General features: G+C 38.0%; 1 protein-coding gene across 1 annotated transcript; it reads right to left on the bottom strand.

Moving 5' to 3' along the window:
- Window positions 1–1,068: 1,068 nt before the first annotated feature.
- Window positions 1,069–9,138, bottom strand: afg1la (AFG1 like ATPase a). Its single transcript, XM_030117020.1, has 13 exons — window positions 9,003–9,138; window positions 8,557–8,762; window positions 5,870–5,921; window positions 5,643–5,744; window positions 4,646–4,776; window positions 4,468–4,567; window positions 4,238–4,296; window positions 4,072–4,154; window positions 3,928–3,998; window positions 3,725–3,825; window positions 3,411–3,551; window positions 3,220–3,330; window positions 1,069–3,084 (listed from the first exon to the last, which is right to left on the bottom strand). Exons 1-13 carry the CDS (start codon window positions 9,136–9,138, stop codon window positions 2,953–2,955), a joined length of 1,425 nt encoding a protein of 474 aa, XP_029972880.1. The 3' UTR covers window positions 1,069–2,952.
- Window positions 9,139–11,350: the final 2,212 nt, after the last annotated feature.

Below are 11,350 nucleotides of genomic sequence, written 5' to 3' on the forward strand. Positions count from 1 at the left end.
ACTGCACTGAAATTAAAGTGACAGTGCGGAGAAGTCCGCTGGCCAATGACATCACCTCTAATCCCAGCGAAACACACCGGAGCGCAGAGAAACGCTGAGAAAATACACTCACACAGCCTTCATCTGGAGATATTATCAAATTCTGTCGCTAGTCTTTGTTTATTCCTAATATATGTATCATCTAAATACAATTCACCATCAACATCACCCCTGTATACCCTGTACTGTATTCACTGGTATTGTATTGAAATGGAGCTCTATAATGAACATTTATGTCTTCATGAAGCTGAACAGTGGTGCAGTATCAGTGTTTTCACTGCTCTTGATTCATCTCATTGTCCTTTTATATTTAAATACTGTCTGTAGAGTGAGGATGGGTTGCTTTATAAAGCTTGATGTACAATGTTAATCTTAATACACCCACATTTTTTACAGACTAATACATTTCCCTCCACTTTTTTCTTGTCGTCGTTTCTTTTTGACCTCAGACACTAAGTAAATCATAAACAAAAAACAAACCCTCTGGTAAAGGCAGCCCCCTGACCACCAGATTCTACCCCATCTCAGCTCTCTGGCGCCTCAGAGATTCAGATTGTTTAAAGATCATATTAGCAGAGCTTGTTGGGGAACCAGTAGACGTAAAGTTATAAAAACCTATTGTAACAATCAGTGTTCAACCCTTTATAGAGCTATGGTGGTCAGGTGACGTTAAAGACTTCAAGACAAATCTTTTTATATTTGTGACTTTGTTGAGTCAGTCTTTAAAATAGGACTTTACATTTTATAATTATTCTAAGTAAGTTAAAATTCTGAGTGGATGTTTTCAAAAAGCTATCCTGAACCAATAGTTTGTTTATAAAGAAGCTGGAAGTGACCATTTATAACTTTCCCCAAGAAGGGCTAAATCAGGTGCATCTCTTTAAAAACAACTGCAAAAGTTTTTCTTCTTTTCAGGTTGCAGAGATTGCAGATTGATAAATGAAGCTTGAAGAATTCTGAAAAATCACTTGAATAAAACTATAATTCTTTTGCAAAACAAGAAACAAACATCTGTAAAAATGGGTCATTGTTTATTCACATACGAATTTCTATATAATCATCATTTCAGAACAGATTTATACTGAACCATGGCCTTCACCCATAGAGCTTTCGAAACAAAGTTAAATGGAGATGGTTTGGTGTTGGTTTGAGGTCATCTGTCCAGGACGCTCTCAGCATTTTACCCCTTCTGACTCGGCACAGACACCGAATGCTGGATTGGATGATGCGGGGCACAGACCGACCATCCATTCATCACACTGCTTCATCGAACACTGCAGCTGAGCCCAGATTACTGACAGGAGTCCACCACAGCAAGACGATCACACAAAACAGCCGTTTAGAGTCAGTTTAGAGTCACCAGTGATCCTGAAACTGATGTTCTCCAGGTGTGCAACCTCCACACGTTGTACAAAATCAGCTCTAAAATATGGGTGAAACAGAAGATAAATGAACACACCAGTCAAAATAATGAAGTTTTTTTTTTAACTGGAGACTGACTGGGTACCTGCAAATTTGTTGTAAAGTCCAAAATGTTAAACAGAATCATTAAAAGGCAGAAATTAAAGAAGAAAATGCAGAAAATGAAGTCGCCTGTGAGCTGAACTGCAGATTCCACCCACATGTAAAGTTGCTTTTTTGCACTTCGCGTCTTTCCTACAACAACCCTCTCATTGTTGTTGTTTAACGTATTCCTCCAGTACGTAATGTATAATACATAATCCCATTTGTCATATTTAAACAACCATCTATGATCTGAATTAATATTAAGTTGTGGCCGTTCCTCTGGCATAACGCAGAACAGTGAACACAGCTCAGTTAAAATGTCATTTATTTAAATATAATTTAATGAACCAGTGACCATATCAAGTCACAATTCTTCAAAATAACAATAAGAGAACAATGGTGTCATAAAATGATTGAATGTTTTTTTCTTTAGAAACTCACCAGAAATTCAAAGCAACTCAGTCACTCAACATGAGGTTGGATTTTTATTTGTATCAAATGTCCTTCTGAGGGTCATTTTCTGACATTTAGCCAAACGATGAGCGAGATCATGACTTTAATTAGTGCCATAGCAAAACTAACCTTTCTTCATAGTTCACATGGATTTTAAAACTATTTTAGGCCAATTTGACTGAAATGTTTATGACAACACTGTTTCCAGATCTAAAATATGAATGTTAAGGACCAGTTTATATTTCTGATGCGAGGCCGCTTCAGATAGGAGGGAGTGATGATTTAATGTTTGCAAAAAATAAAGAAAATAGCACCAGCTGCTTGTTTGCATCAGTCACACTTTTGTTTGTACAGGAGATAAACTCTGAAGGGTTTTCTCACTTTCACTTCCCACACAGTGCAGTCTTTGTTTTTTTTTTTTGTTTTTTTGTGAGGCTGTGTGTGTGCCGTGTTAAAATAAAGAAAAAATACATTACTTGATGTAAATTGTCCTGGAAAACATTGTTCATTTCGTCTGCAGACGACGGACACATGAAAGCTTCCAGTTCGGTGAGGAAGACGCTTTATGTTCGGTGGAGGCACTGACAACTGGACTGCACAGAGATGAATATTTCTCAACACACCACTTTAAATCTCCTATTCAATCTATATACAGGTGTATTTTCTTATAAAAGCCTCGAACGTGTCGACATGTTCCCTAAAACTTCATAAAACCCCCTTCAAAAGTAGATTATCCCTCAAAACTGGACCTCAATATGAAGTTAAAAGCGTTCCCAAAGTTCATCTTCAAATAAAGTGCACTTAAAAAAAAAGATAAAAGCCGTTTATATTCTGTCCGTACAGCAGGAGCCGCCCCGGTGGGATTGTGCGTTATAAGGTGAGTAGGAGTTTAGTGTTTCTGGCAGGAGGAGGAGGAGGAGTGCCGCTTCTGGACGCCGCCAACGAATGTAGCACCTATGATTTGGAGCTTCTGTCCCCCTCTAGCCAGTACTCCTCCGTCTGCATCTCCGTGAGGCGAGAAACCGTCCGCTGGAAGGCGAATTTCTCCTCCTCTCCGCTGAAGATGGACAGACTGCTGGCTTCGTCCTGAGAGACCAGAGAATTCAGAGAGTGAAAGTCTTTTCGATGACATTATTTCCACAGTTGATGAGGAAGATCTTCACTGTTTTAAAGCGCCGTTATTTCTATTTCCAGAGCAGAGACGTGAGAGCAGCTTCGTACCCGTTTGAGGCCCAGGTCGTCCATCAGGACGTGGCTCTCGTCGTGACCGTGATCCCCGTCGTGAACGAAGATGTCTTCCAGCGGGTGATCGGCCAGGATCACCACCCGCACCTGGAACGGGACTCACGCTTTCACTGTCATGTAGCAGATAAAACGATAAAGTTGGGGTTTTCAGGGTTGGTAAAACTCACCTTGTGGTCGTAGAGCGCGTCGACGAGCGTGATGAGCCGCCGGGCTTGAGTTTTCTTGTTGAGCGTGAGCAGAGGAATGTGTCGAATGAAGACGGTGTCGAAGAGCTGGGAGATCTCCAGGTAGTCACTGGCTCCCAGAGGCTGCAGTCAGGACAACAAACACTAATGCAGCAAGGAAACTTACAAAATAGAACAAAAGCCGCTGGACTTTCACCACATTTTTAAAAGACGGATCACGTATTCTCAGATTACATGTTGATATAAAGCTTGTATCTTTACATCACGACATGATCTGTGTTTGAAACGTGTCTTACCCGATCGCACAGCTCCTCGAAGGTGCAGTCTGCGATGGTCCCACACGCCTTGTTCAGAACAACTTTTCTGTTGTGGACGTTCAGAACTCTCGGCCGTGTTACTGAAGAAAACAAAGACTTTTCTCAAATGTCTTTACAACATCGTGGTGCTGGTTCTCTTTTATTCAGTTGTAATAAATAATAATTATGAAATATTTGCTTACTGTCGTTCTGTTTAAAGGCCAGCTCGTCAAACATTTTATCCAGCGTTGCTTCTGCATCCGTTTCACTCGAGCTGCAAACAAACGAGAGAATCAAGAGATGAAACTTCACCTGCAGTCAGTGTTTGTTTTCCAGGTTTCTCTTACAGGAAGTAGAGTTTCCCAGCAGACGGTCTGTTCCGTTTCCGGTAGTCGATCCCAGAATCCAGACGGAGAGTTTGGCAATATTTCTGTCAGAGAATAAGGAAAACGACTGATTCCAAGTTTGATGTGCGTCAAAAAAGAGGCTGATTTTTAACTTTTTTCTTTTTACCTGCAATACTGCAATAAAAGGCACGAAGTTGACTCTCTGAAGCCCATTTTTGTACAAATCTAAGGAGAGAGGAAAAATAAGAGTTGCCACATTATAGCCTTAAAATTAACAACTGCAATCCGAAAAAAGTGAACACTGTTTAATAAAAATGAAAATATTAGTCTCGTTAAAACATAATGGACATCATAAAACTTTAAATAAGAAATCTACAGAAAATGTTCAGTACATACCTACAGGAGGCCGATTGGACGTGGCCACGACCACGACGCCGTTCAGGAACAAATTCTCAAACAGCTGCTTGAGGATCATGGCGTCGGCGATGTCTGTGACCTGAAACATTGCAGAAGCAGCTGGACCGTTGAAGCTGAAGCATTCAGAGAGAACGGCTCTTCTACCGAATGGAGGTACCTGAAACTCGTCGAAGCACAGCAGACACGCCTCCTCGCTGATCTCCTCCGCCACCGGAGCGATGGGGTCGTACGATTTGGCCATTTTTCCTGCTTTTCTCTTTGGCATGCTCTGCTTGAGCCGGTGGATTCCTACAAGTTGGAAAGAAGTGAGAGGAATTGGCGTTAATAATTATTATTATTAATCTGATTCAGGTCCTTTTGTGTCTTCATGTCAACACTGACGCTCCGATCAGGGAAAACATGTTTTGTGGTTTCAATAAATCATATTAGGTCAAAATCAGCCATGTCTACACTTAAAAAAATCCCATAATTTCATGTCTGGATCTGACCGTGAGCCATCAGGAACACTGGATTGGCTTTAATGAGCTTCCTCCGCTGCAGGAATGCTCCACGAGCTGTAAAGGGTTTATTTCGAGAGGCGGTTGTTACTATAAAAGTACGATAGATGTCACCCTCACTATAACATGCGCAGGTCGTTCCAGGACAACCTGCAGCTATGTCCATCTGTGCAGCGCGTCGGAGGTACGAAAGCTCGTCTTTCTGATGAATGCGAGCGAAACTGGAAGTCGGGTGGAGGTTATTCAGATCGCTCGGCTTCAGAAGAGTGGACTTTGTTATTCTTGTAAATCACAGAGAACAAAGCTGCTTTTTCTGAGGGCTGCTTGTCAAACACTGACAGTGGATTGAATTAAATTAAATGAAATATGTATGATGAATGAATGAATAACCCTAAATACATTTAAATTAATCATAAATCTGTTACCGAGCCTCAGATCTAAGATTAAAAAAAAAAAAATCTTTGTCTTTCTTCCACCCACTCAAAACACACTTCATGCCCCTTGTTCAGACATCATTATTCATGCGTTCACTTCACTTGCTGCTACCTCACATGCCCCCAAGAGGAGGAGGAGGAGGAGAGAGAGAGAGCGAGAGAGCGAGAGAGCGAGAGAGCGAGAGAGAGAGACAAACACACCTCCGCTACCAGCTGTACTCACTTTTATGCACATCCAACATGAAACCGTGGAAGTGGACCCTCTTTTTCTTTTCTGTCTCCACATATGAATAAAACATGTCCATCACCATCGTTTTTCCCGTACCTGAGAGAAAGACGATGGTTTGAGTTGGGACAAAAATATAATCAAAGCAGGAAAAAAACCAAAAAAAAAAAAAACCAAAGAAAAAAACAAACAAACAAAGAGGAATTTAAAGGGGTTTTCTTTACCGACATCTCCGTAGATGTAGTAGCCTTTCGGAGGTTTTGGTTTTGCGAAAAACTGCAGAGAAATGAAAATTACAACAAAGATTTTAAAATATATACGTATTTCTCAATGTAAATAAATACAGTGTCTTTTTTTTTTAAGTGGTACTACTGGATTAATATGCATCCACGATGCATCTTGTTTCTGGTACTTCGTGACTGCCATGTTATCATTATGCATCTATTCAAATGGTTTCTCCACTTCATTTAGTCCTCCAGCATCTCGCTGCACATTGATTAGCATCAATTTGTGCTGAAACTGTCTTTACTTTGCTATATAATGACAAGAAATAGAAAAATTGAGCTGAAATAGCAAACTGTGGCCCTTCTGTATCTCTTTGCCATCAGTTTTCTTTTTCTTTACTGTCATTTTGGGTCAGTTTATGATCATTTATCATCAATTTGATGCAAAAACGCCCCACTTCAATCAAATTTAAGATAACATCTGTATGTTTTACGATTATCTGTGCTGTAATTCTGGCTTCAAACTCCACAGAGCACTGCACACCAAAACCAGCAACCAGTTTCTTCCCCCATGCTATTACCCTGATGAACTCTCAGAAAAGAGTCTCAGGATCCACTGTCAAAACTAACACTTAAAATACTGCACTACCCACGAAACACTGCCTGCTGCACAGCACTGTAAATATTGTTTAAACATGTTATTGCATTTATTGTTCTATTTTTTTTTTGGGGGGGGGGGGGTTTCTTTATGTTCATACAATTGTAAATATTGGGACTTCCTGCTTTTCAGAATGCTTTTCAGAATAGTAATATATATATATATATATATATATATATATATATATATATATATATATTACTATTCTCTATTCTATTCTCTAATGTCATTTCCAGTACGTCTCTCTTCTATCCTGTTTGCTTTTTTAATCTTTTTCTCTTCACGTAGAGCATGAACAAAAGCTGGAGTTAAATTCCTTGCTTGTGATGCACAAACTTGACCATTAACGCCGATTCTGATTTCTGTTTACAATACATTTCGTTTTTCATGTTTTCTTCTTCTGTTCATATTCCATTTTGGCATTTCCTAATCATTTCTGATCTTTTGATTTGCGGCCTTATTGCATTTATTATTGCTTTTTTTAATTTATCTTTTCATTTGTATCTCATTGTAGTAACTTTTATATTCATGTTGAAATTTTGCTGCAACATGCTGTGATGTCTTTATATCTGCATTTGTATTGATATTTGAGGCTGTTTGCCTGTTTGTTGTCTTCTTATTTTTCTCTTTTGTATCAGTCATGCCTGTTTTTACAAAATTTTCATCTTATTTGAGTCATTTTGAAAACATACGTTGTGTTGTGTTTAGGGCCCTTGTTTCTGTGCTGATTGCCACTTGCATCTTTTTAAAAATAGTTTTGTATTTGTGTTGCATGAATTGATGGTCAGTTTTCCTTTCCCGTGCAATTTTAGCCCTCTCTTGCATTTATACATCTACTTGTAGTTCTTTATCTCACTGTCGGGATTTTGCAATTCTTTGTTGTCAATTTGGTCAGATTTTCAGCATTTTGTATGCATTTATATCTAATTTGTTTTTGGTCAGTTTATAATCACTTGTGTTTTGCATCCATTCTGGTGACACTGTTTTCACTAATTCAAATTTCTCTTCTTGTCTGCATGGGCATTTATATTACGTTTGCATTTCATTGGGGTAACATTGCTGCTATTTTCATTTTCTGTGCCTGTTTATTGTAAATAGACATTTACTTGTGAGTCTTCTGCCTCTAAATGCTGTTTTGGTTGCATTCATGGTTTTGAAGATACAGTGTTTGCGAGGATATTTTGTTGTATTAGTGTTATCAGGCACCTTTTTGATGTAATATATCGGCTCCTGATGGTTATGTGATGTCTCTTAGTTATTATTTACTTTTTTTTTTTTTTTTTAGAAACTTATGCGTGTTTCTGTTTTCTCTCTATAACAGTTTGATGTTTGCATGTTACACCTCTTCTGAGACAATAATAACCCCAACTCAAACACTGGAAATCAAGCAATACTAGGATAACTGAACACTAACAGACAAAATAATGAAGACAATTAAAAACTCAATAAAGTATGATAAGGAGAAGTGAAGTGAGCATGAGGGCGGTGGTACCAGACTGGACCATGTTTCTGCTCAACTGGGCTTGATTTGGAGGAAATGGATTGTCTGAATTTACAATCTGCTGCTATTGCATCAGTTCAATTGTTCTGAGAGAGCAGATAATCTGTTCAACTTCACATTATCATCAGACACCGATTAATCAAGTTTCATTATTATCAGTTGCTGTTTGTCACTCTGTTTTCTAAAACACCTTGGAAAAAAAATAGGACAACACTGGACAAACATATCCGCCACAACAAGGAATACCAGCAAATAAATAAAGAGGAAACTGATCAAAAGAAATGAAAGAAGTGAACTTAACATAACAGGATGGATGTTATGCAAGATTTAAACTTACAACATATTGAAATCCAGAAGAAAAGGCCTGCATGTGTGTGATATTTTTACAGACTTGTTTGTATAAGAGGAAGGTATTAGCACAATTGTACGTATAACACAGAGAACCTGTGATTTGGGCTGATTTTAACGAGCTGAGCTGGAATCTGTCAGTGAGATCTGATCCTCCTGGATGAGGGTTTCTCTCTGTACCTTAGAGAAGATGGATGTGGGCGTGTTGCTGTAGCCTCGGAGGGTTTTCCGCAGCTGGTCCAGCTTCTCCAGCACCGCCTTCTGGTGCTCATCCTCCCGCAGGGTCCCGTCCCGGATCAGTCCGGTGTAGTGATCCAGAGGGCCGGTGAACCCCGCAGAACTGATGCCGCTCTCCTCCTCCACCTGCCGGGCGTCCACCGAGTAACCTTCACACAGAACCACAAAAAAAACACCTTGGCCATCAAACCTGAACTCAGGAAAAAAACACAATCACTTTAAAGCTGCGACAGGAGATATCAAAGATTACAGAGTAGAAAAATAGTAAAAATAATTCGAGATAAATACTGGGAAAATGTAAACAAGTTAAAATCCTTATTGACTGGGTGGAACCTTCAGGTGATATTAGGATGAACCCGCGGGACAAACTCACCAAAAACAGGCCTCACCTCTTCTGCAGAACCCCGACACGGATTCTAAGAGCTTTCTGGAGTAAATGTGTTGGTTTAGAAGGATTCTGAAGCCTAATGAAGCCCCTGAAGCTGAGGGTGACATCTGGAAACACAGCGGCATGCACGCCGCCATCTTGGCTCCCGGTGTTTTCAATGCAACTTTATTGACGTCGCCAACATGAGACGGAAGTAGTTGTTATTATTTGCCAGCAGGGGGCGACAGACCGCAGGTTGAAGCAATAACACGTACTCATAACATTACATATAAGCCATACATGCTTGTGTTGTATTTGAAGAATGTAACGATAGAAAAATTAATATTTATTTAATTTAATTCGTAAAATAATAATATTGAGCATAAACACTGACATTTAATGTCTCTTTTTGATGTTAAAAGTAATTTAAAAACATGTCTTTTCAAAATATGAAAGGCCTAAAATACAAAAAGGATGTTAAAATCATTTATTTCTTGATGAAACTAGACTAATAATGTTTTTGTCAAGACTTGACTAAGCCTATGCATCTGAATCTTGATCATCAGTCCCCAAAAAACGCAATCAAATGTTCTTAATATGTAATAAAATGTGTTGAAAAGTGTTAAACTAAAAAAAATCACACAGTATTTTAAATATCTAGGCTAAGTTTCTTAATTTTCAAAAATATTTGACTATTGCCTCATGATGATCACCAAATTGTGCTAATCTTCTGCAAAAAATAAGATTTTTTTTTTGTTAAAAAAAGATGATATTTTCAGTAATCATTATTAATTTATAATGGTTAGTTAAATAATGGTTGTTTCTTTTGTTCAGATAAATGTATATAAAGCACATTGTATTTTTATAGATTAAGCTTTAATCAATTAAAAAACATTCTTGTCATAGCTGTTTTCTCTGGTTTGAGATATTGTGTTTTTGGTTTTCATGATTTATGTACGATTTATGAACTTGAAATAAATGCTCACAATACTACAGCGAATCTATTATCTCCTTTCACCTTACAAAATTATCTCAAAAGATGTTATGCTTGTTTTCTACTTCATACTGTTTTTGAGTGTATAACCTGCCTTATTAATTAGCTGATTTGATTCAGGTGTGTTGATTGACACGATGAAACACCTGTTCAGTCACCAATTAAGAACTAATTGACCCGCCCCCGCAGTGTTTGGTGTGGTGAGTGGATTTAAGAAGCATTAGAAAAGTCTGGATCAAGCTCGAACTATTTTCAGATTTTTCCTGTTATTTCTTTTTTTACTGGAACACGTAGGCCTCACGTTAATTTTTCAGTCAGGATTTCCCTTAATATGTCGCCTCTGGTTTTCCAGCTGCACTGCCTCACAGCCCCCCTGTGGTGAAAGAAGAAACGGGGATTCACAGTAGTGTGTGTGATAATAATGGGTGATGATGAGGAGCTTCAGTCTTCATCATGGCAGGTTTGCCATTAAAATGAGATGAAAGCTGCTGGACTGCTGTGAAGAGCTGAAGATGAGAAACTCAAACAAGAAGGAAAACAAAGTTGCATCCAGAGAATGACTCCATCTCTGCTTCCAAAGCTCAGTGAGTAGATATGATTGTTTTTTTCTGAGTGTTCATGTTATGAATGGTTCAGCTGTGTAAACTTTAGGTCAACACATCTGTCTATACATACTGATATGTATGTAAAAATTCAGTAAAAATTTATACTTTCACAGAATTACATTTTCTTCTAAATCTGGGATTTTCATAGTGTGACATTTCTCTTACACATTTCCCATGAATCCCAACAAATTTCACTCTCTCTTTTTACACACAGTAGTAACTGTTAGTTAAATATAATTCACTAAAATATTGTTGATAGCAGTTGTTTGTCTCCCAATGCACCAAGAAGTATAACTCCTCTTATGCTTATTAGATGCTTTTGATCTCATTTTATTCCCTCAATACCTCCCCATAGAACCTTAGATTATTTATCCCAGAGGGATGTTTTTTATAGCATAGCTTCATACACACACACAAGAATATGAAATGAAGAGATTATATCTTAAAATATCACAATAACAGAATAAAAATAAATAATAAATAATTATTAGAAAGATTTAAAAGTGTTTTATTCTAAATTATTCATTTTTAACTGTAAATTATATATTGAAAAAAACCATCCCCAGATTTTTACTGCCTTTGTTGTGTATTAAAGTGTAACATATCTGTTAAAGTACATTCATCATTCACTTGAGAGAGAGATCATTTATTGAGTTAACCATATTTATTATCTCTCATCAGGACAGTCCAAAGGAGCCAGTCATTATGTTAAATCCTTAAGTGGCCATCTAACTGAGTAACTTTTGCATTTTTTTTTCACCTCTTTGAATC

This window comes from Salarias fasciatus, chromosome 19 (genome assembly GCF_902148845.1).
Source record: "Salarias fasciatus chromosome 19, fSalaFa1.1, whole genome shotgun sequence".
NCBI lineage: Eukaryota > Metazoa > Chordata > Actinopteri > Blenniiformes > Blenniidae > Salarias > Salarias fasciatus.

Coding starts and splice junctions, on each gene's coding strand:
- afg1la (XM_030117020.1), bottom strand. CDS start 9,138: ATGGCGGCGTGCATGCCGCTGTGTTTCCAGATGTCACCCTCAGCTTCA. Junction 8,763..9,002: donor GTCGGGGTTCTGCAGAAGAG/GTGAGGCCTGTT, acceptor TTCTGTGTGAAG/GTTACTCGGTGGACGCCCGG. Junction 4,155..4,237: donor CTTTTATTGCAGTATTGCAG/GTAAAAAGAAAA, acceptor ATTCTCTGACAG/AAATATTGCCAAACTCTCCG.